At 34.7% G+C, this 26,713-nt stretch overlaps 1 protein-coding gene across 2 annotated transcripts in view; it reads left to right on the forward strand.

The window, feature by feature from the left end:
* Nucleotides 1-26,713, forward strand: part of CFAP54 (cilia and flagella associated protein 54) — a 325,301-nt gene that overhangs the window by 256,357 nt on the left and 42,231 nt on the right. Inside the window, exons 62-64 of one of the 2 annotated variants that reach the window (XM_058308572.1) lie at nucleotides 10,849-11,022; nucleotides 12,515-12,738; nucleotides 18,009-18,179. In XM_058308572.1, the coding sequence (XP_058164555.1) occupies nucleotides 10,849-11,022; nucleotides 12,515-12,738; nucleotides 18,009-18,179 (569 nt within the window). Of the gene's footprint in view, nucleotides 1-10,848; nucleotides 11,023-12,514; nucleotides 12,739-18,008; nucleotides 18,180-26,713 lie in introns of those variants that run through there. The other variant, XM_058308573.2, reaches the window with a different exon arrangement.

Genomic DNA, 26,713 nt, shown 5'->3' on the forward strand with positions numbered 1-26,713 from the left:
CAGGTCCCAGGGATTAGGACATAGACTTTTTGCAGGGCAACTCTTCTGCCAACCATAATTGGTTTCTTTTGTTCCCTACCATAGATATTGCATGTTTATATAAGTTATGAGGATTCATTTGGAGAGATCCACTTCATATCATTTGAGCAGAAAGAGATTTACTACAGAATATTAAATGATTTCTAAAATTATCAAAAGGGCTAAGGACACATGATTTTTATCTTTGTAACTTCAGTATAGGAAAGCTCTTAGGAGTTCAGGATAGATGTCAAGTGAAACAATCTGGTATATATACTAATACATTTATAATTTTCCCCTCAAAAATACAAATAGTAGTATAATTATATGTATAATTATACTCCTTGCTCTCTTCTTTTTTCTTAAACTTAGTAAGTGTATCTTGGCAATTTTTTCAAATTAAAATGAGAGCTTTTTAAAATGGTTACATAATATTCCTTTATATAGATACACCGTAATTAATTTGACTAGCCTCCCTTTGATATTTAGGTTGTTTCCACTCTTTTGCTATTACATACATTTATACTGTATGTTATATATAGTAGGTATATAATCTTATACACATACACATATATAATTTTGTACATGGGTTAGGATATCTATCAGGTCAATTCCCATTAAGTGAAATTATTGGATCAAATGGTAGGTTTATTTGTAATTTTTAAATGGAGTTTGCCACAGTCTTCCATAAAAGTTATATGAATTTGAACTCATGTCAGAAATTAATAAAAGGTCTCTTTTTTTCCCTACACCCTTGTCAATACAGTTAAATGATAAACGTACTGTAACCTTTGCCAATCTGGTAGAGGAGAAAAGGATTAATGTTGCTTTGCTCATCCCCTACCTTTAGGGTGAGCATCTTTTGTTTGAACTTTCTGCTCATAATTTTTGCCCATTTTCTCTTGAGGTTTTTTTTCCCCTTTTCTTTAGTTATTTGTGGGAACCCTTCATTATGGATATCAACACTTTGTCGTATTGCTTGCAAATGTATTTTTCCAGTTTATCAGTTGTTATCCTTTTTATCATGGTTCTAGCCCATAAAGAAACTTTTTGTTTCTATGCATTATACACTAATAATCTTCCCTTTGCTGACTTCAGGATTTGTGTCATAGTTAGAAATGATAAACAAGTTCTTCCGTTGATTATTTTAATAATTTATAGCAATACATTTAAATTTAGAGTTCAAATCTATTGGGGATATATAAAGTGTGGCAGATGGATACAAATTTAGTGTGTTCAGATGATTACCCTATTTATATACTTTTTATTCAATTCCTATTGATCTATCTATTCATGCTTCAATACCAATCTGGTTTAATTATTGTAATTTTCTAACATAGTTAATATCTGTTAGGGTAAGTCCTGGCTCATTATCTTTTTTTTTTTTCCTCACAATTTTTGCCTTTTAGGCTTGTTTGTTATTGTTGCTTGAACTTTGGGATCAGCCTGTCTAGTTAAAAAAGTCTTTCTTGTATTTTCATTGGAATTGCATTAAATTTAGACATTAAGTATAAAGAACTTATTTTTTATGGTATTGAGTCATTTCAACCAAGATTTTTCAATGCCTTTGTATTTGTTAGTTCAAGTCTTCTTTTTTTGTCCCTTAGGAATGTTTTAATATTGTCTTGAAATATATCTTGTACTTTTCTTGGTAAGTTAATTTCTATTATATTTCTCCTAGTTGTTGTTTGTATATTTGGAGGTTATTGATGTTTCTGTGTTACTTTATTATCCTAAGATATTTTTTCCACTTAACCTTTCGTGAGCAAAGTCAGGAGTTGGCAAGATCTTTTCTCCAAAGTGCCAAATAGTAAATATTTTAAGCTTTGTGGATCATATATTCTTTGTTGCAACTACTGAACATTGCTGTTGTAGTGTGAAAACAGCCATAGACAATATGTGACTGAAAGGATTTCATGTGATTTTCATGTGTCATTAAATACTATACTTCTTTTCATTTTTCCAACTGTTTAAAAATATAAAAACCATTCTGAGCTTAGTGGTCATACATAAACGTACAGTGGGCCTGATTTGACCCACAGGCTATAGTTTGACGAATCTTGGACAAGATAATGGTCACCTACATCTAATACATTTCTTTTCCCACTCTTAAATCTGCAGTTTCTGTTTTCTTATTATTGATCTGATGTCATATGGGACATATATTCATAACTACCATGTCTGTATTGTGAATTGGACCTTTTAACATTATAAAGTCCTCATTTTTATTTTATTGAATTCTTTCTGGCCAGAATTCTCCCTTGTTTGATACCAAGATCGTTAATCTTGCTTTCTTTTGGTTTGTATTTTGCCCATGTTTTTATTTTCAACCTTTTAAATATTTGTTTTAAAAATGCCTCTTACATAGAGCATAGATTCTTTGCTATAAAACCTGACAGTTTATTTCTTATAAGAGGCGACTTTATTCCCTTCAAGTTCATTCATATGATGTGTATTCTTAGCATTATTATGTTGTATAATCTAAATTGATAAATCATAAATTAGAAAACAAAACCAGTAAAATGCAAAAGTTATTCTTTGGGGGGAAAGCCAATAAACTCTTAACTAATTTCTTTAATGCCTGGCTTAATGAAAAGTAGCTGGACTTTCATATCTACTTCTGCAGTTAATCTGATACAATGTATTGTTTTGGTTGAAATATGTTAAAATAACCCTGCCTCCTGCAGATATGTAGTTGGAAATGGAGGAGCATTTTCAGAGTTTCAATATACTTTTGGCTATTCTTCTTTGAGACCAAACCTAAACTGGTTAAGTAGTAGCTTCTTAAAAGTTGCTTCCAAAGTAGAATCTAAAACCATATCATTGAACTTCCGATACTCTGTTACATTAAAATTTGTTAGCATATCTTTGCACTTTGAATGGATCTTTTATCCTGCCATGCATTTGAAAAATATTGGTTCCTTGAGTTACGCAGATCTTCCAAATGTTGATATTTTTCATTGGACAATATAAAAACTTAATTATTTTAATATCACCATCATTCTTATCAGCAAAATCTAAGTGTTGGGAAGACCATGATGGCAGATACAAGTTTTCCAAATTTCTACATTTTCACTTGAAAGCTTGGATTTTATCTTTGGCAGTGAATACTCTCAGTTGATTTCCTTGAAGTAAGAATTCTTCTTTAACTTTTGAGAAAAAGTCTGCCACATACCTAAGTCTGAAAACACTCAGTTTATCTTGTCAAATAAAACTGGTGTTCCACATAAAAAAAGATTGCATTCAGTTTCCAGTTCAAACAATCATACAAGTGATATTCCTTGAGACAACTGCTGTATTTCAGTATGCAGCAGGAGCACTTCATGATACTTCCCATTTCATCACACAGAATATGAAAAACTGTGTGTACTCAAGCATCATTAGTTAATAACATTAACAACTTTTACTTCTCCATCATGGATATTCTTAAGTGAAACTGGCATTTTAAGCTTTTCATTCGTTTATTTTACTCTGAGTGCATGGCAATAAAGAATGCAAAGACTAATAGCGTAGTTTGGTGCCACTGGATTCATGGTAAAGCACCAGAGATTTTATTATCATTGCTTTCATGGATTCATGGTAAAGCACCAGAGATTTTATCATCATTGCTTTCACACCATCAGTGCAAATGTCAACACAGTTGTTCCAAGATAAACCATGAAATTCAAAAAAAATTATTTAACAGTTTGAGCATTCCAGCATCACTTGTGTTATTGCCAATCATTCACATAAGAGAAGCTTTTCTAGAAATAGATGGTGCTAGTATTATTAGATGAATATAAGCAAAACTGCAAGTCCATCCATGGATATAGATTTGTCCATTTTTAAGGTAAAAGTACAATTCTACAGATGAGGTATTTAGCTCATTCTTGATATTTGCTGCTAAGTTTATTCCAACAAGTTATTTTATCATTGGAAAGTTCTGTGATTTTGCTTACATACAGTGGAGGTTATAGCAATAGGAAATTTAAGTCTTAGATCTCAGGACATACATTCAGCAATGTCAACTCTACAAAGCTTATTAGTCTCTAGGCTTTTTGCGTGTGTTTCTTTAGTCAATGTATATGATACTGTCATGGATTTTTCACTTTTAGTTTGAGAAGCAGTAATATGTAACTTTTTGGCTTTTAAAACATTCATCATGTATATAATTAAAGTCTTCTATTCCTTTTTCTTTAAGCTATGAACAATTGGTCTCAAAATGATCCTCAAATGAAGTGGTCCCATAATACTATTCAAAAATATATACATCACCATTAAGTAATATTTTGCTATTTCTTTCTGAGATTTGCATCTCAGTATCATTTCTCTGCTTCCTTCTTTGTACCCTTTATTTGACAACAACTTGAGGCTTTGGGCACCATTCCACACATTTTGTGTCTGGGGTTATAGTTCTTTGACTCATTGAAAATAGAATTTGCATTTTTGTTACTAGTTGTGATGGATAGGCTAATGTGTCAATTCGGCCAAGCAGTGGTGCCCAGTTGTTTGGTCAAGCAAGCACTGGGCTAATTGTAATACAAGAGCATTTAATACTCTTGTAATACAAGGAACTTTAATTATCAGTGAGAGACAGCGTCTCCTGGGAACTCATCAAGGACCTTCATTGAAGCCCCTGATTTGTAGCCTGCCCTGTGGAATTTGGATTTGTGCATCCTCACGGATGCATGTGACAATTTTTTTTTTTGAGCATTTATTTATTTTTATTGTATTTTTTTGAAGATACATAGATCACAAAAAAATGTTACATTAAAAAATATGAGGTTCCCACATAGCCCACACCTTGGTGAGACAATTTTATAAAATTTCATACCATTTACAGATAACTCCTATCAGTTCTATTTCCCTAGAAAACTCTGACTAATACACTGGTATTATGTGCTGTTCTGAGGTGATTTCCAGAAGAAGAGGATTATTACACTGACATCTTCAAACCAGAAGTCACCACATAACTTTTGAAATATAAATGCATTATTGTAGTATTTTAGAAATACAGAAAAGAATACAGATCATGAGAATAAAGCTTGATTATCACAAAAAAAGCATTCTTAAAACATGGCCAGAACACCAGAGTTCAATCTTGTGCCCTACCAACTTCACTCCTAATTTCCATTTTACCTGCTTTTGAGCTTTGTATAAATAAATAATACTGTATTTTTTGTCTTGCTTCTTTTGTTCAACATTATTTTTGTGTGATTCATCTTTTTCATGGTTATAGTAGCAATTTATTGTTCTCTTTACTGTTGATAAACATTTGGGTTATTTCCAGTTTGGAATTATCATGAATAATGCTGCAATGACTATACTTGTACATGCCATTTTTGTGCATGGATGTATACCTTTATATGTATATACCAAGAAGTGAAATTGGTAAGTCATGAGGCTTATGTATTTTTAACACTAGCAGATACTGTCAAAGGTCTTCAAAGTGGCTTTAATTGAAAATTTTCAATGATTGATGAAGCAGAGAATTTTTAATTTAGTTTTTCAGTTTTTTCACAGTCTTTTGGGGAGATTGCTTCCTCAAGAATCATGCCCATTTTTCTTTGCTGGGTCTTTATTTTTCTGGAGATGCGTAGGAGTTCTTTATGTATTCTGGATTTGGCCTCTTTTTAGAGTACCTGTATTGCAAATGTCTTTTCTCACTCTGTGGACTCTCTTTTCACTCTCTTAATGGTATCTTTTGATTTTCCAAAGTTCTTAATTTTAATGTTGTCCAATTTATAAATCTTTTATTTTGTGGTTTGTGCTTTTGTGTTTAGTTTTAGAAATCTTTTCCTATGCAAAAAATCATAAGGATATTTTCCTATGTTACCAACTTTATGTGTTTTATCTTTCGTAGTACATCTGCAATTCCCCTGGAATCTACTCTAGTGTATGGTGTGAAGCTGAAGTCAATATTAATTTTTTTTAGGGACATACAGCTAACCCAGGAACATTTATTGAAAAGACTACCTTTTTTTCCAGCACTGCAGAGCCACCTCTGTTATAAATCAAATCTCCCTATATATATGGATCTGTTTCTGGGCCCTCTCTTCTGTGTCATTGTTTATTTTTCTATCCTTGCAACATCAGTACACACACACATACACACATACAGGGAAAGAGAGGGAGAGGCTCAGCAAAGAAAGTTCAAGATTCAACCAATAGATTTTCAAGATTTAGAAAAGGGAGATAATGGGCAAGAGATAATCATCACAGAAATAAATATAAGACTATTACATAGGGAGAGAGTATTTAAGTTGAAAAAAGACCTAGACACAAAAGTTTAATTTGAAATCACTATAGATAAGGAGGAGCTCATTAAAAACCATTCTTGAGAGGGACAAATGCAGGACAACAACAAGGAAGGAGAATTTGACTAGCATCAGGCTTCTTGCCAGCAGCATGGATGCCAGGAAGCAATAGAGAAGGGCCTTCAGAAGTTTAAGGAGAGTTCTGGGCTTTTATCTGCAGCTGTAGCAGGAGGCGCCAGATCCCTAAGATCTCTCTCGACTGGAGCTCTGTCAGTGACGTGAGTGTCTCAGAGCCAGATCCTTCTTCTGCCTCCACGTAGCCCAGAGCCACGGGGGGCAGAGGGTCCGTACCAGTCATCTGTGTGTTCCTCACTTCTTCCTCTTGACTTTGTGGAGATAAGGAAGAAACAACAGGTTGTGGTTAGATTTCTGGAAGCCAACAAGATAGAAAGTGAGCAAGTGAATATCACAATGTCAGAAGGATGGAGGCAATGGATGTGCGCAAACATCTCTCTGGAGAAGAAGCCTTCTCCTGGGGCAGCCCTCTGCCACCTCAGATATTTAATGGCAACCAGTAATGTGAAGATTATGACAGTTTTGTTTTTTTTTAAATCAAAGGAAAGCAAAACAGTCTTTTCATTCTTAGTCCTAAAACCACAGTTGGCATCAAAGGCCGAGCCTTAGAGAAAAAAAGCAGAAGATGATGGAGATGCATTTTGAAGCATCCTCTGGTATTTAACACACACCTGCTTACTTAATGTATCACTGTGATAAAAGCCACAGGCATCACAGTAAATTTGCTTGCCTTAGAAAAGATGGTTTTGGAAGAAATGCGTATAATGGGGATTGTACTATAGCTTTAAACTGTATCAGGTCTGTGGTGGTTTTTTTCTTATTTCAAATTTGCCTGCAGTTGCCTCATTCACCTGGAGGTACTGTAACCTGTTATAGGTGTCCTTACTTTAAAAAGACAAGTGGAAGACACCATCATAGATAAAATGCTGAATCTGTCCCGGGTTGTGGTAGATGCCAGTCTGATCAAAATCACTTCTCTGTAAGCTACCTGGATTCCATCCTTGAAATTTTTTTTGCAGTCTATTACAATCTTTTGATCAGAAAGAAAAAAAGCGATACTGGTTGACAAAAAGCATTGAAGATTTTTGTTGCAGAATCACAAATGTCACAGTTCCAGTGCTTTGTAATAACACCTGTAGAAAAAGTTAGATGTCCTAGGCTTCTTTTTGTTATGGAAACTCTTAACCATCATAAATCCTCCAAGCGTCTACAGATGTTTCCAGAATCACTGTAGCAACAACATTGATCAAAAGAACCAAGTTGCAGGGATGAAAATAATTGCTATTTTGGAAAATATGTGCTTCTTTACTTCTTGTAAGAGGAATGTTTCACCTAAATGTGTAAGACTGAAAGATACATTTTAAGAGTTGGACTTCAGGTAGTAAATTTATAGGAAAATTGTCTGACTAACCTCTGAAGGTATTTTCAACTCCAGCAACTTATTTAAGCATAAATGCACATATATATTTTTAATGCAGCTCCCATAACTAACAGCTGCTTATTCCACATTGTGAAGGAATTATATTTTTTGAGAAAGAAAGATTTTGTTGAGATATATTTTGTGAACTCTTAAAAGAAACCAATATTTCTGTAAAATTTAGTTTTTCCTGTCCTCAGGAAAAACTCCTTAGAAGTAGTTTCTCCAACTTTGCTTCCTCAAATTTCTGTAGACACATGCTCTCATTCCAGATATGGACAAGTGATTGAGTTTTCAGAGCAGCTTATGTAAGAAAGAGGCAGTAGACAGTCTAGAAAGTAACTCTGAATTGTGTTTGGCATACAAAATCTCTACGCCAAGTGGAATGGTTGCTGATAAATACCGAATATGTCTCCTTCATTAAGGCAGAGTCCCGTTTTTTCATCCTTGTCACCACAGCAGGGACACTTGTAGTTTCAAGAATGTCAAATATGGGAATATCTTTGAATATGAGAAATGCCCAGACAGCTGCCTAGAATATCCTGCTCTTCCAAGCATACCGGACCTGCCATTAGGATTCTGAGCAGGAAGTTTGTAAGAAATGGAAAGAACGGAAGCATCAAAGCCCTGTCCCCCTTCCTGAGTTGCTAAACATGGGCTGTTCTAATCAACTTGCTGAATGGTGAAGCTGAAATCCCAGCCTAAGACCAACCAGAAGAAAGCCACAACACAGATTTCTACCCAACTGGAACAGAGACATGTTCAATAGTCACTGTTTTCTCTCCAAGGAAAGCTATTGTCAGATCATGGCTATTACTAAGAGGTATCAAATTCCATTTGATAAATTCCAGGGACTATCCAGGAATTATTTTGCTTTTGAACTGGATATTATATTTGATTATGTGAGTCTTCTGGTAAGACATTTTTTTTTTAAATACAGTCGTTTTTATTTCAGTGCTACAATTATTCAACAACATTTAGTCTACTCTTACCATTGAGCACCAACAACCAACTTGGAAGGGTTGAGTCTTTGCAAGCTAGATTCTGTAGGATTAATACCACACTTTCCATATTAAAAAAGCTATCCAGGTGTGTTTGTCTTGTAACTTTGGAGGTAACCATAATATACCCAGCATGAGTCTACTAAACTAGGTGGAGAGTAGTGCTGAATTACAACCCCAGGATACACACCATGCACTCTCCATCACATTTTTTTTTTAAGTCAGTAAAACAATATGACAGACCATATCTGGCTGGTACTGTATTTGTTGTGAGTAAGCTAGAAGCACAGTGTGTGACATTTATCTCAGTGCCTCAGCTTTCCAGAGTAATGAGGAATTGCCCTGCAGGACCACACCGTGTTCAGAGAATGTTGGATCTTTACTTGTTCTGTTTTACTAATCAAATTTCAAACAGTAATACTAATTTTCTTGTTCTCTTCTTTGACTAGCTATCTTTAGAATCTGATAATCACAGTCTTAAAAGCCTGGAAAGGAGTGGATGGAAATCGCAGGCTTAGGTACAATATCAAGGACATTTTAAGATAGAATTTTAATTTTATTTTCTGTGGTTTATTAGGACAAAGGAAAGATGCTGCTAAAAATCAAATTATGCCACTTTAAAATTACAAAGTACAAGGTACTATCCCACTAAGTGTCTGAAGACCAGAGGAAATTTAGTTGGGGAGATTCTTTCCAAAATCTGATGTTCTGTGAAAATCTGAAAGGAAGATCCCCCACCCCTGAATCTCATACATTTAAGATTTGTTTCTGTTTTAAAGATATAATCCAACATTCCCATGTAGGAGTTTTAAAATAAATTTTATTGATACATATTAATAAAGCATACAATTCATCCAAAGTGTACAATCAGTGGTATTTGGTATAATCATGTAATTGTGCATTTATCACGTCAATCATTATTAGAACATTTTTATTATTTCAATAATAATTTTAAAAACCCAAACAAAAATGCTCTAGCCTATAATAATCACCTCACAATCTTGTTAATGCTTCCTCTGCTCTACATAGCAGCTGTTCTGTTTCTGTCTCTCTAATTTATTTGTATTTATATTTATATTTTATATAGATGGGGTCAAACAACATGTAGTACCTTTTGTCTAGTTTCTTTCACTTAGTATATTTCCTTTTTTGAACCCTTAATGGAAGTTATTAGTGTGTTACTATACACTACATATTTTGTGTTGGTTGTATTTTTGCCTGATACTAATATCTTGTACATTAATGAACCTTTGTTCAGTTTCAAAGAAAAAACATCTTATATATGCAATATTACCTATATCCATATTTCACATGAGATTTCCTTATGTTATACAGTCCCATATTACATTTTTTAGCTTTTCTTCAGGTAATGTACATGATCTTAGATTTTCCCAAACCACTGTCCTACCTATTTATTAGCATTGCTAGTTACAAACAGTATATGTTTTTTACCATTTCTCTTCATTTCCAAAGATTTACAGAGAGCCTTTTTTACCAATTCTGCACAGATTAATCCTTGGCTTTCCATTCTCCAAACACATTCTATTTTCTGGTGACCTATATTCTAGTTATTAAACCCATGAATTTACACAATATATTTAGTTTGTATAGTGCGATAATGCAGTATTTGTCCCTTTCTGCCTGGCTTGTGAATTCCTTCACGTTATTACCAACTTTCATTATTTTCAGATTTTAATGTCTGTCAATTCCTAATGGGTGTAAATGGTTATCTCATTTTAATTTGCTTTTTCTTAATTTTTAATGGCATGTAAAGTCTTGGCCTTTTGGGTTCCCATTTCTATGAATTGCTTATTGAAAGTCTTTGCCCGCTTTTCTACTGGATTGTTTGACTTTTCTTACTGATTTGCGGGAAGTCTTTAAATATAGTAGGGAAAATAATCCTCTGCTATTCATATTTGTTTTAAATATCTTCTCTCGGAATATGGTTTGTCATTTAACTTTGGTGTCTTTTTGATACAATTTAAAAAATTGAAGATAGTCTCATGGATCAGTCTTTTATGGGTTGTACTTTTTTTGTTCATGTAGGTTTATTTTTCAAGGAAAGTATCACTTGTATTAAAAACTACTTTTTAACTTTCAGATGACTACCAAGTTGTATTCCAGACTGACTGTACATTTTCATACCAAAATGATGACACCTGTGAGAATACAGATGCTAAAAAACCAGCTCAGACCAAAGTGGATATTACGTGGATCCTTCTACTGCGCTACTATATTCACTTGCAAAGAATTAATAATATGAGCAAATTGCTAGGTAGGTTTATGGTGGGTTTAATAGGAACTATTTTCCTGTCCCTGTTTAAGTCATGCTGCTTATTGAAAATTATAAAATATTTTTGAAATCTTTCTGAATGAACTTACATCAGAAGATAAAAAATTTAGATGTTCTTAATCTGGGATACAAGGACTTTTGGATAGAAGAGTATTTCAATGTAATTGGGTGCCTTTGAAATTCCTCATATTTTATTTCATATAATAACATAAAAATGTTATTATAAGGAGGTTTCCAGAGGCTTCACAAAACTCCCAAAGTGGTCTGTGGTTCAGAGAGAACCAGAGTGATTACGATGTGACAGTTTACAAATGGAACAAGATGAAATGTTGGCCTTAAGAAGTGTGTTCCAGTATCCAGTGTATGAAAGATAGAAAATGCATGACTTGAGATGAGAGACTAAACTCTGTGGAATTTTTTATCACTGATGCTGGCTAAAGAATACCCAGAAAAACTGGTATAATTGACTTCACATCGATCCCTCTTGTGATTCTGTGAGGGCGTACCTGACCGTGTTTTATCTGTACCCATGACATTGGTAACTCAGTGCATACAATCAGACAAGACCATTTGACCCATGCCACGGTCCAGTGACAGAGAAACTGTCAGAGCAAGTAGGCTGAGCTACAGGCTAAGCACAGTTTTCAGGAATTAGCAATATGATAACCAGGCACTCATAAAGCTGTCCCCATCAAAAAACACATCTTGGTGGGGACAAGAGCAAGGAAAGTTCAGCAGCTATAAGGCAGTGAAACAAATTCTGTTGATGCCTTGCTCACCTCTGAATTCACCTGCTAAGACTTCCCATTTCCAGCACACATAGTTTTTTCTGCTCTTCTGCCAATGGGCTTTCTCTGAAGTTGCTGGGGTTTGTCCAGCCCACAGACTGGGCTACTGGGAAGAGCCAGGAATTCCACACACCCAGGAGTAACCTCCAACTTAGGGGAAAGGGAGGTGGGACATAAACACTGTACTTTCCCCACTCCTGGTTGGGACAATTCTCCATAGGTTTTTATGATGTCCCCACTGAGACTATTGAGCCCTCATTGTCCATAGGCATGGTCCTTACATGAACTCACTTTTTATGGCTCTTTCCTTTTCCCTGTCACACTTCCTCCATTCTCTCACTTATGCTTCCTGAGATCATTTTTTCAAATAAACTGTCTGCATCTAAATTCTTGTTTTAGGGTTTGTGTTGGGGGGAGTCCCAAATAAGACAGCTAGGCAGAAGGTCTGGCACTATTGTTAAGACTAGAACTTGAAACAATATCCTCACATGCCTCTGGAATTTTCTTTCCTTCTGTTGCAAGAAGCAATTCTATTAATGGACAAGCTCTAAAAATGTAGGACTGCTATTGGCAGCCCCAGCTCAGGTGGGAAATGTAGTTATAGCGATTAGTGAGCAAATACCAACAATCTCAAGACGCTCTGTTATCTAAGATGACTCTAAATAAAGGTATTTTTCTTTCTGAAGCATCTCCAAAGCCAGGATCTGGAATTTCTTTGCCAGATGATACACTCCTCACTTCTCTTTTCAACTCTGGATTGATTTTGCGCCAAAGAGAAATGCATTTTTTCCTTAAAAAGTTCTTACAGCTGTATTCTTCCTCTTGTATTGAACAATTTCCCAAAGAACTTCTTCAAGGATTGGAAATCCTACCTCTTTCAGAAAAAGTCTTACCTGACTCATCAACCAGGGTAATACTTTTATACATTAAATATTTATGTAAAAGTTACTGGAATCATCCTTGTTTTTCTGAAGGAAGCACATTAACCTCAATGCTGGCACAAAGATTTCCACTTCCCCGAGAGGTCTCAAGAAAGTTAATTTCTACTTTAATGTACAGATAGGCCTACCAAATGTTTTGGAGTTTCAGGACAATTCATATTTCAAATATACTAGCTTGTCCTCATAAATTTTCATAATGTCACAGAATTTTCTATATTTCCACAGCATATACCATCTCTCAGGGCAGCCGTTTCACCAATGAGTTACACAAACTTCAATATTGCCACCCTGTAAGAAAACTAGACTGAGAATTTCTAAATCTATACATAATTTCTATACCTTTTAAAAAATGTGTAATAAAAATTACTCATTGGGTATACTTTTGGCAATTGTGAACATGAATAAACAATAGAGGTAAAAGTTTTAAATGAAATAAAAATTTGAGATTTATTTTTTACTCTTGGATAGTATTATAAAATTGGATGGACTTCCTCAGATATGTATTCTTCTTTGGGAACTTATTTTAAGGTACCCATTGAAGAGACATAAAAAGAAGAGTGTAAGTGAAGATTTTAAAAATTAAACCTTCCAGTGTTTTGAATAATAGTGTTTCAATGAATTTCCAGAGTTGATGAGTTGGAAGATACTGAAAAAGTAAATGGTTTTATTGAAATAGGGGCACATATTTGGAATATGTGTGCTGGTGTACTCAATAAATATATGTTAAACACCTACAACATGTCAGACACACTTAATTGTTTGAGAAAGATAAGATAGGTAAGGCATAGTTCCTGTACCTAGATTTGGTGTGGTAGTAGAAAAACAGAACAAAAGGAAATTACAGTTCTCCAGAGATACATTTTAAGAGAAAATGGTGGTGTTAATAATACGAGAAGAAAGGTGGAAATTAGAATATATTAGTTTGATTGCCAGTAATGTGTAGGGTTGATTGGAAAAGGGAAGATGAAAGAAAGTTATTCATGAGTGAAATGATGAAGTCATAAAACTTATAACCACAGCAATGGGAAGGAAGAGGATATAAAATATATTCCTTAAGTAAAACTGAAAAAGAAAAAAAAGCACTTGATGACCCTTTGGAGAGGGTAATTGAAGTAGAGAAAAGGATCACCATTTGGAATCTGATTGATCATTAGGGGATGGTGACACCATTAACAGATGTGGAGGTGGCAGGAGAGCAAGCAGGTTTGTGGAAGACACTGTATTGTTCTGCTTTGTAGATAGAGTTTGAGATTCTGATAGAAAACTCATGTGGATATAGCATACTTCAGTTTCCAATTTAAATGTTGGTGAAATGCAGAAATCAATTCGTTTGCATTGAATTCTTTGGAAACTAGAAAAATGCACTCATCTATTTTGAATTTATTTTGAAGTTTTTGGACTTCACCTTATAGCTCTTTAATTTTTCTTTATAAACTTGTCTTTATGGGACATGGTCATGTTTCTCTTGCCACCTATACCAGAGAGGTGATGTGAAGATATGACTTTTCCCAGTATTGGGACCCTCACTCATCTTGTCCTACTAAAATGTAACAACCTTCTGTTTCGAAATTTTAAAACATCACTCTTTTTGAACATTCCCTACCCTTCTACTAAAGAGAATCATGTGACTGTGTTAAGAATCAATTGTGAGCTTTTAAAAGTAGTGGAAAAACTCATTAAGGAATTTTTAAGAATTCATTGAAAGAAGTAGTTTTCAGTTGATGTTGTAAGGTTGCCCCTAGGGCTGTGTATTGGAATCATACAGGAAAATTTCTCAAAGTACTCCCCCACCCTTCTCAGATACAGGGAATTATGGGATGCCCAATACTCAGCACCTGTATCCTGTCCACATTCTAAATCATTTGAGAAATAAGAGATAAGAGCAAGACAGATTGGGACTACTTTAATGAGTCATAAAGTTGATATTATAGGGTTTGGTTTACATTTACTGGCAACTGATTTCCCTAGTAAAGAATAGCAAAGTAGACAGATCTACCAGTCCAGCCACAGGTATTGATTGGCTCATGCAAGCTCTTCACGTGGGGAGAGTCCCTTTAAAATCTGTTGTGTGGAGGAGCAGAGAATGTTCACCCCTACAAGGAGCTCTCTCCTGGGAAGAAGGGGCAAAAACATGCATGCCCCAAATTCTTTTTGACCAAATTCACTAATCAACCTACTCTTCCCCAAGGAGAAGAGTGAGTGAAGAGGTAGAAAGATCTGACCCTCCAAATGGAAGGAAGCAGTATGAGGGCGGTGGAATTTTTCCATCTAATCCCAGTGTATTAGTCAGCAAAAGGGGTGCTGATGCAAAATACCAGAAATTGGTTGGTTTTTATAAAGGGTATTTATTTGGGGTAGGAGTTTACAGATACCAGGCCATAAAGCATAAGTTACTTCCCTCACCAAAGTCTGTTTGGAGCAAGATGGCTGCCAATGTCTGTGAGGGTTCAGGCTTCCTGGGTTCCTACGGTCCTGGGGCTTACTTTTCTCTGGGTTCAAGATTCCTTTCTTCCTGGGGCTGGCTTCTCTTTCCTCTGCATGCTGCCTTCCTGGGGCTCCAGCTTAAGTCTTCAGCATCAAACTCCAATATCAAAACTCCAACATTAGAAAACCCTCAAATCTGTTCTTTGTCACGCCTTTTATCTGTGTGTCCCCTCCCCTTGGTGGGGACCAATTGTAACTCATAAATCAATCATGCCCAGGTACAGATCAGATTACAAGCATAATCCAATATCTATTTTTGAAATTCATAACCATATCAAGCTGCTACACCCAGATTCTGATTCACCTCTTTCAGGAACCAGGGACTACCTCTGAGGATTACTGCCTTGTGTTTCCGATGCCTCAGGTGTTTTGGAGTAGGGGGTAAGGGTTAGGAAGGTTTGGAACCATCGTTTTTAGGGATGTATTCTTGTGAATATTTTATAAAAGTTTGGAAACTCTTCTGTGTGACTTCTTAACTACTGCTCTGAAAGGAGCTCTGCTTGTGTATTTCAATATTAAGCGCATCCTATCTTTACCGGGTTCCTATGGATGATGCTCCAAATGTGCGACCTTGAATATGTTGTAAATATATGTGACATTTCTAATGGCAGCAGTTTTATCAAAGAGTTGTTTCACCGTTTGCTCTTTTTTTAATATATAATGAATGTAACACTCTCCCAGGATAATCAACTCTGGAGAACACTGTTGTTGCCTGACAGGTGGGCGCCACGTAATCATGTGTTTGTTTCGCCATGGTAGACAGCTAATGAGCATAAAACTTTTGGAATTTTTTCTCAACTCCAAGCTTCATTGATTTTTGTAATAACATTTTTGAGTCTTTAATCACTCAGGAGACTATTTCAATCACACTCTTTCCATCATTTGATACTGAAGCCTGCTTTTCCCTCGCAAAGCAGTAGATGCCTTTCCAAAGTGATCATTACTACGTGTTGTACTCATCAGTTGTGAGTCTGCATGGCGTCAAGTCTACTGAAGCCTTGTGATGGAAAAACAAAGGTGCCAAACAAATTACATTAAAAATCCCACAAAAGAATATGATTTAAATTGTGTGCAATGCTGGGTTGTGCATGCTTAGACTGGGTGTCTGTGCCAGTCTGTGTAAGGTCAAATATTTCACTAGTGCAAAGTGATGTGTTGGTTATAGGACTGTGAATTACTAAGGTTCTCTTAGTAGGCCTGTTGTTTCATTTCACTCAAAGAATAAAGGAAACATATTAAAAATACTCAATATTAGCTCATAAATTAACAATATATAATTAACCCCCTTAGAAACTAGATATTGTGGTTTTTTAAAGAGAATAGAAAATCAAATGCTTATTTTGATATTGACATGTGTTATATTTTACCATTATTAGAATGCTATGTTAGTAAATAACATCTATTCACAAGATACTTGCTTTTAATTTCTCTCCACTTAGCTTGTGATTAAACATGAATTCTTTGTTAAAATAGTTGTCAAAACCTTTAAAAGTGAAAGATATAAGAAAGAAGTATATAAAGAATTTTTTTCTGAATTATTTTGTGAACGGCCTAATTTAGAATTATTCTCAATTTCTCATTTTAAATAATTATTTAATTTTTATAGTCTTTCTTGCTGTGCATTTTGGTCATATTCTAAGCATCAGAGGACTAATAAATGAGGACTCTGCTTTTAAAATATCCCTTTGTGATAGTCTGTAGGCATTTAAAATTTTTTTTCACATTCAATATTACCTTTCAGTCAAGGTGTTTTTTTCTTTTATCAGTAGACAACTCAAAAGGTCAATGTCTTTATTTCCTTTTTTACTATATTTTGAAGACTTGCATTGACAGTTTTATATTTTGAATAGGATTAGAAATAATGGGAGGGACAAAGCATTATAGAAACACTAGGCGTTTATTTCTGGACACTGACATGCTCCTGTTGGTTACCAAATCTTGAGATGCTGCAGGTGTCAAAAAGGACATATTAGAGGAACTGCTTCTTGGCTACCATGCTGTGATCTAGGGAATTACAAGAAGTTAATTTTGAAAATAGTTTGCACTCAATAGAAGGTGCTTTTTAAACTTGAGACATCATTACTATTATTATCTCTCTGGCTGGCCAACGAGATATTTTGGCTGATAGTTTGCAACCATGCATTGCTATTTTGGTTACTAAACAACCAAGTCAATTAGTTATGATGTTGCCAGTTACATTCTATACATTTATGTTTCTAAAAGAATCCTGATTCAGTGACCAAGTTCCATAAAAGAAGTTGGGTCCAAAGTCACCATGGACTGAATTTACAAATCAGCCTGGAGGGAGAACAATAGATTTTAATCCCTTTGTGCAAAAACAGTCTCATTTTGCATATGGCACTGCAAAAAAAAAAAAATCCTATTGGAAAATAGATGGAAAATAAATTATAACCACACCATTAGTGTATCTGCCAGTGAATAAATCAGAAGCAAAATTGACATTCTTAGAAGCAGTGGTGGCTTTTGAGGCAGAAATGATAGCATTGGCGTTTTTCTATTAGAGCTTCACTGGGGGCATCACCAAAGGAGGAGATGTGTTGAGTCTACTTGGTTTTGAAGCATATTTTTACTGTAGGGGAATCTTCTTTGTGATAATCCAGAGGCAGTTTTGAGATCTACCTACATAAAACAAGCGGAGACAATTCCCAGTTTTCCAATGTTGCCAATCAATTTGTTTTAAATATAGTATGAATCACTACCAGCAATTAAATTGATGTTTTTGTTTGTTCTCTAGTTAGGGCATGAGGGTTCTCTCCACTCCCTTTTATCTTCAAAGTACACTGCCAGCTCTTCTTGTATAGACGACATGTCATCAGACATGGCAATACAAGCTTTAAACAAAGAACTTTGCTTCCAATGGTACATTCCACCGCTGGAAAGACCGCCAACAGAAACGGAGCCTATGGTATGTATTATTACAGACCTAGATTTTCCATTTAGATATAAAGTTAAACTAGACCGTTATAATTTGAAGGGTAGAGAAAGTCCTCTTCTCAAATAAATAAGAATATACAGCAATATAGGGTCTATATTCTCTAGGTGACTGAATCTTTAAAAAAAAAAAAACAAAAACACCAGGAAATCTGGTTCAAGTTGATCAGTTTCATTTTATTCAGCCTTGAAATCAAGATGAAAATGTTTTTGGCCATATTTATAGGGATAAAAGTGGAGTCTTTGTACTTGGGCTCAAAAAAAATCTGTTGCACAAATATAGAATTAGAGATAATGAGACTATATAATAATGTTTGTAAAAGAGTTTCAGGATACATTCAAAGTCAGCATTTTATTTGGCTTTTGAAAAATCAAAATTAACTTTGAGCAATATTGCAAGAAGGTCAGATAAGTGTTTTGAGCTATTATCGAAGAAATTCAAGCATCAAGTGGGATATTACACTGCAGATTTTAAAGCTCCCCCCCACTCTGAAAATCATGAATTCTAGTATTTATTTTATTAAAATTTTTTGCCATTATTTTTCAATATTATATTTGCAATATAATTATTTTTTAATAAGGTTACCATTATTGAGGTTAGTGCACTCTTAACAGGACTATACCTCATTTTTTCTCTTTTAAATTGTAATAGTAAAATAACCAACAAAGAGCAAGCCTCCCAACCCCCCTTTTTTTGAGTAAAGAATTTCTATTAGAATAAAAAGGGAATGTTTTAAGGTCTTTTCAATTGGAGGAATACACAGGAAAAACTCGGTTTTGTATCAAAAAATATAGTTTAGCTTCGTCTATTTGAATCATTCTGTGATTTTGTCTAGCTTCCTTTGCTTAATATTATGTTTGTGAGATACCTCTATATTGTTCCATGTAGCTGCCAGTGATATTTGTTCATTTTCATTGTAGTGTTGAATCATAGGATGACATTATATTTATTTTGTCTACTACAGATAGACATTTGTCTTGATCCAGTATTTGACTTGTCTCATTCTATGGCTTGACTTGACTTTTTTATTCTTTGTTGTGTCTTTTTTTAATGTTCCCTATTATTTTTAGTGTTTCTTACATGTTGTTCTCTCTTATCCTGAGGATCTGAAAATATTATTCTATATTACCTTAAAATTTGATTCAGAATGTACCACACCAATGCAAGGTATTAATAACAGGGTGGTGTGTGGGAATCATGTATTTTATGTATGATTGTTCTGTAAACCCACAACTTCTCTAATTAAAAGAAAGGTGATGTCAGTGGTAAAGACAGCTATATGCAAACATATGTAGAGAGTTTAAGCAAAACAGTGTCAGAAAATGTTAGAATGAGAGAAATGAATAGTTCTAAATCAATTAATAAAAAAGTGAAATAGGGCATAAGGAAATCTAATTGCCTTGGCAATATTTATTGAACAGCTTTCCCTTTACCTATTCATTTGCAATACCAGCTCTGTCATATATTATGTCCATAAATTAGAGTTGTCATACTCAGCATATGAAAATGTAGGCCATCCAAATACATTTGAGTTTCAGAAAAACAATGAATAATTTTAGCATAAGTATTCCCTGTGCAATATTTGGGGCACATTTATACTTTAAAAAAATCAACTTTTATCTGAAATTCAAATTGAATTGGACATCTTGTCTTTCATCAGGCAATCCTACCATATGCATTTTATAGAAGCAATGGGGGAATAAACAGCACACGCACCAAGCCAGTTTGTAAAAACAGTAGCGAGTATGTATTTCTCCCATTGTCTATCACATGTGGAAGGAACAAACAAGGTTTTAATAGGGCCAAATGTCAGACTCCATTACTTGGGCCATTGGAGCTTTTGAGTAGCATGATTAGAGAAACAACAGCCCTTCTACCAGCATGATCAAGAGCTGGCATTATGTGACAGATCCTAATGCTACAGTCCTGTTTTGCTATCTCAGCAATCATATTTGAGGGTGCACCAACCTTTCCTTGCCATTGATCAGGGGGTTTGAGTCTGATCCTTGCAATTGTAGCTATATGACGAGGCAGACTTCAGTACTCTACTAGGACTAATTGCATTAAGTACTAGGATATAATCCATCTCAATGGGGGATCAGCCTATGAGGTTAGTCAGTTTGGCTCTTATCTTCATTTATGGGTATGCTTTTAGGCTCTCTTTTCTGTTTAATGGATATATTATATACTAATACAATTCTATTTTAATTATTTTAACTTTAAAATATATTTTTTTAAATTTGGTAGAGCAATTTATTTCTATTATCTTATTCTTATTTTGTTGTCAGTCTTCGCTATTCTTGGCCCTTTGCATTTCCATGTAAATTTTGGAATTTGCTTGCTGAATTCTAAAATACAAACCTGGTTGTGATTTTGGATTTGTCTGGGACTATATAAATTCTGTAAATCAATTTGGGCAGAATTGACATCTTTCCAATATTGAATCTTCCATCCATGAACATGGTCTATCTTCCTATGTATTTAGATCTTATTAAATGTCTCAAAATAAAGTTTTATAATTTTATCCATAGAAATATTTCACACTAATACATTTCTTCATAGATATTTCATAGATCTTATGATATAAAAATGGTACATTTCTTTAAAATTTTGTTTTTGACTGACATGAAAGAGCTGTTCATTTTCATATATTGACTTTATATCCTGCAACCTTACCAATTATAGTAATCTATCTCTAGACTCTTATAACATACAAAATTTTATCTGCTACTAATGACAGATTTTGTTTGCTCGCTCTCTTTCTCCCCTGTTGGATAGAATCTATGGTATGATATTAATTAGGATATTGATTAAGAGTAGCATTTTTGGCGGTGGACTTGGCCCAGAGGTTAGGGCATCCATCTACTACATGGGAGGTCTGTGGTTCAAACCCCGGGCCTCCTTGACCTGTGTGGAGCTGGCCCATGCACAGTGCTGATGCATGCAAGGAGTGCCCTGCCACGCAGGGGTGTCCCCCGTGTAGGGGAGCCCCACGCGCAAGGAGTGCACCCCTTAAGGAGAGCTGCCCAGCATGAAAGAAATTTCAGCCTGCCCAGGAATGGCACTGCACACATGGAGAGATGACGCAGCAAGATGATGCAATCAAAAGAAACACAGATTCCTGTGCCGCTGACAACAGAAGGGGACAAAGAAGACGCAGCAAATAGACACAGAAAACAGACACCCTGGGTGGGGGGAGGGGAGAGAAATAAATAAATAAATCTTTAAAAAAAAAAGAGTAGCATTTTTGTCTTTTGCCTTATTTCAAGGGGAAAATTTTCAGTGTGTCACCATTTTGTATGATGTTTCCCTATTTTTTGCAGTTATACTTTATCAAATTAAGGAAGTTGCCTTTTACTGCCACATTGCTAAAAATGTAATCATGAATATTTTACTCTATTAAGATGATTATATGATTTTTTCTCTTTTAACCTGTTAATTGACTTTATAATATTAAATCAACCTTGTCTTACTCAGATAAGCTCAAACTGGTCATGATGCATTAATTTTGCTTGGATTTAGTGTGATAATGTTTTTTTTATAAGAGTTTGCATCTGTTCTCAATGCTGTTACTAGGCTATAAATTCTCTTTTTCATACTGCATTTTCAGGCATTTTAAAAATCAAGCTTTTGCTAAACTCATAAAATGAGCTGAGAAATATAAATTCACTTTTATGTTCTCTGGAGAAATTGGTGTAAGTTTGAAATTATTTTTTTTTCCTTGAATATTTGGCAGAACTCATCAGTAGAACTATGTGGTCTTAGTAGTTCTTTGTTAGAAAATTTATGACCAGTGATTCAGTTCTTCATAGAACCTTAGCATTAGTGATAATTATTCAAAGTTGGTATTGGTTCTGATTGGGGCATTATCTGTTCTGATCAGTTAGCGCCTGTGTCAAACCAAGTTAGATATTTTGACTGTCAACCATGTTGTTAGGCTATTTTAGATTTTGTATTTTTTCTTGAGTTAATTTTAATTGTTGTTTTTTTTTTTTTCTGGGAATCTTTCCATTTTATTTAAAATTTGTCTCATAATATTTTTAATCTATCTTATTCATCTGTAATGATGTGCCCTTTTTCATTCCTTATATTGTTTATTTATGTATTCTCCTTTTTATCTTGATCATTATCACTAAAGGTTTTTCATTAATTAGTTTTATTTCATTAATCCATGTATTTTTTTTTATATTCTTTTCTTAACTACTGTCTTTTTGACATAGATGTTTAGTCAGTCTTTTTTCTCTCCTAATATTTGTATTTAAGGCTATGAGCTTATCTCTAGGCACTGCCTGACTGAATGCCACAAGATTTTATTTATAGTGTTGCTATCATTTAGCTAAAAATATTTCGTAATTTCCATTTTGTTGTCTTCTTTGGCCCATGGACCATTCAGGTATATTTTTAATTCCAAACATTTCTTTCTCTGTATGATTGATATTTGTTGAAATTTGTTTACATTCCTTCAGGAAAGGGTTAATTGTATAAGTTTTTCATGTGCTCTTTTAAAAATTGTGCAATCTTCAGTTTTAGAGTGATGTTCTATATATATACAATAGGTCAATTTTCTTAATCTTGTTCAAATACTTTATATTCTCACTGATTTTCTATTTGATCTTCCTTTTTTAAAAAATCAACTACTAAAAGAAATATGTTAAAACCTCCCACTGTGATTGTGCATTATTTTGATTTTCTTTTAATTTTGTCAAATTTTGCTGTATGTAATTTGTGTTGTTGGATGCAATCAGATTGAAAACTGTTATATCTTCTTAGTAAATTGAAAATGTTATCAATTTTAATTGGTTCATGGCTCTCTTTAATAAAGCTTTTCCCCCTTAAAATTTGCTTTGCTTAATGTTGCTAAAGGAAAACCACTTTCTCTTCGTTATTATTTTCACAATAATCTTTTCCCAACCTTTTGCTTTCAACCTTTCTTTATAAAAAGCATGTACTTGATATTTTAAAGTATAGTCTAACCATATTTATATTTTGCCTGGAGAATTTGATCCATTTACATCTGATGTAATTACTGATATATTAGGGTTTAAATCTATCATCTTATTTTGTGCTTTTATTTGCCCCAGTTCTGCTTTTTTTCCTTCTTTCTTACCATCTTTTGGATTAATTACTTTTGTCATTGCCTTATTACCTTTATAGGTTTGGAAATTGTATGATCTATTTCTGTGCTTTTAGTGTAATCCTCAAGACAACATAAAACATCCTTACCTTATCAAAATGTAAACTTAATGAATATCTTTATTTTCCTAATGACTTAAATGATAATAATGCATATTTTCTTTTTTAACCCCCCAAAATAATAGTTATTGTTTTAAACAAGAAATGTATTCCTTTAAAACTTCTTACATAATCCTATTTTCTTTGTCCTTTATACCTTCTTGAATTTTAGACATTCTATCCAGAATCACTTTCTTTTTATTAAAGTGCATGCTTTTGAATTTCCTTGGGTGAACATCTGGTGGCAAACACTCAATTTTGGTTTGTCTGATAAATGTTTATTTTGCCTTTATTTGTAAAATATATATTTTAGGGAGTAAAGAATTTGAGAATGGCAATTATTTTATTTCAGCACATTGGAAATTGTTCAGCAGATTTCCATTGTTACCATTGAGAATTGAACCGTTAGTCATACCATCACTGTTTTGAAGATGCTCTGACTTCTTTCATTGGTTGAGATTTTTCTCTTTGTCTTTGCTGGGTTTTCTTTTCATTTAGTTTGCTTACATTGGTGTAGTGATTAAGAACACAGATTCTGGTACCAGAATTCCTGGGCTTAATTCCCAGTTCTGCCACCTAAAAGTTTTGGGACCTTGAGTAAATTAGTTAACTTTTCTGTGCCATGGCTCCTTCATCTCTGATTGAAGGTACTTATAAACTCCTTGCCTCAATAAATTGTCATTATCACTGTTTTATATTATTTAAATAATATATATAAGCTATTTTAAAATTATTCTTCAGTTTTAAATCTTAATATCTTCAAATATAGGTGTAATACACTTGGTCAACATTATTTAAAAGCATTTCATAAAGTTTACTAGTGGTATATCATTTTGGATATTTTAATACACACCTGAGACTGCAGAAAAGGGTTCACTGCCTAACTAGAAAAATTAAAGTTCATAGCAAATAGGAAAAAAATCAGTTTGCCTCTAAATGCTGTTTATTTTGATGTTTATCTTTAATTTTTTCCATATCTTTGTCCACATGTATAGATAGATATTTAGATTAGGGTCTAATTGGGATTAGGAGGAAGAGGGTGAGCATATGAGTCCAATATCAATCCCCTGACCTATTGGAGATTGAACACTGACTCAGATTCTAGGAGAGTCCTTAAAATGGGCCAAGCTTTTACAAATGGAAGAGCTGGTCAACATAGCCTTTTGCAGAGAAACCTTCCACTATTGTATTCCTTTGATTGCTGCTCTCCGTAAGAAGAGCCTCAGGCTTTTCCCATAAATTGTTTGACATGTGGTTTTGCCCTTCTCAGCATTTTTATTTGGTTTTTGGCTTCTGCATTGGTCTATGCTTGAACTTCTCAGCTCTTGAGTGCTGTCCCCTCTAGCTGTGCCTCTGGTAGCTTCTGCTACTCCTTGACTCGGGTGACTCTTGTCAAATCATGAAACCCCCTGGGCCTACCTCTCTTTGTTCTTGAGTGCTGCTTCTCACACTTCTCACATTGGCCCCTTTTTCTGCCCTCTGAGGCCGGCAACCTGCTACCAACTCTTGCTCAATTATATATGTTTTCCTAGTTGTACTAAGAAAGAAACTTTAAAATATCATTCCCCAGGAATATTTAAAGCTATTTCCCACATTTTTAAGTACTCTGCACATTTTTAAGTGTCCATTCCAGAATAATGCATCCATAGTCTTTTTCATGAGGGATTTGGTGCAGTTGTTTTCAAATTGTTATTCCCAGCCTATTAATGAGTCATGGAATCAATGTAGTAGGTCATGAGCAGTATTTTTTTTAAAAAAAAGAAATGAAATAGAAGCAAAATATCAGAATGTATCTAATGTATTAAGTGAAACTTGTTTTGTGAAGCTTTTTTTTTTCATGAAGTGTACTGCTAAAAACAAAATTTCTTAGGTTGATATGTCAGAATTTATTTACTTGCTAGCAAGAAATCCAACAGGATGAGAAAAGACTATAACCATGCAGAGAGGGTAAGAAAATAGAAAGATTATATAGTTGTGAAACATAATGTTCAGCTAAGCAGTTAGTTTTTCTTTTTGTTGTTTTGTTTTGTTTTACTTTAAAAGAGGAATAAAGTACAAAATTTCATTTTAAAAGTTCATAGAAACTTCACATTCATATCAGGGACAGGATGATCTGAGATATCTGTGCACTGTGATCAGTAAGAAAAAATAAATGCATCTCAAAAGCAAGTGCTCAAATTACAACTCTGTCTGATAATTAGACTAATAGGTTTCACCCATCAATAGTAGTATCTAACAATTAATGTTGTGTCAGAGATTAGGAGCAGAACACCAAGTAACAGATTCTAGTTTAACAGGCTGCTCTGAGTGGTTTTCTCAAACTGAAAACAAAGATGCAGAACACACAGTTTTCCCGTTCCTTAGTTTGGATAATAAGTATGTGTGCACTGGGTCATGGTAAAAATATATACTTGCTACCATAAATCACAGTTAGAAAAAAAGTCAATAAACAGTGGCTTGAAGAACTAGATTGTTTTCGTACCTAAGGTTCTGTTTTTCGGGCAGACAACAGTAAATTTGTTTGGTGATGTAAGCATTGGTTTATTTTTTTATTTTTTTAACAGATTTATTTATTTATTTAATTCCCCCCCCCCCACCTCCCCTGGTTGTCTGTTCTTGGTGTCTATTTGCTGCGTCTTGTTTCTTTGTCCGCTTCTGTTGTCGTCAGCGGCACGGGAAGTGTGGGCGGCGCCATTCCTGGGCAGGCTGCTCTTTCTTTTCACGCTGGGCGGCTTTCCTCACGGGCGCACTCCTTGCGCGTGGGGCTCCCCCACGCGGGGGACACCCCTGCGTGGCAGGGCACTCCTTGCGCGCATCAGCACTGCGCATGGGCCAGCTCCACACGGGTCAAGGAGGCCCAGGGTTTGAACCGTGGACCTCCCATATGGTAGACGGACGCCCTAACCACTGGGCCAAAGTCCGTTTCCCGCATTGGTTTATTTGAGCACTCATCCACTCATCATTTGAATAACTGTGTGATGCTCATGAAACCCACAAGATAATAACAATAGTGAACACTCGGGTAGAGCTTACTGTGTTCCAAGTACTTTATCCATATTAACCTCTCAATGATGCTCTGAGGTAGGTACTGTCATTATCCCCATTTTACAGAAAAGGAAACTGAGACACAGGATGCAGAAATGCTAGGTGCAAAGAGCCAAGATTCAAACAGTCCTCAGATGATGGTCCCCGCAGCAGGCAGTTCTAGCCTCTGGCTAGGATGGTAATGAAGTGAAATTAGTATTTAATTTAGGGCTTTGAAGTCTCCTGGGACT

Source organism: Dasypus novemcinctus, chromosome 12, assembly GCF_030445035.2.
Source record: "Dasypus novemcinctus isolate mDasNov1 chromosome 12, mDasNov1.1.hap2, whole genome shotgun sequence".
In the NCBI taxonomy this organism is placed as follows: Eukaryota; Metazoa; Chordata; class Mammalia; order Cingulata; family Dasypodidae; genus Dasypus; species Dasypus novemcinctus.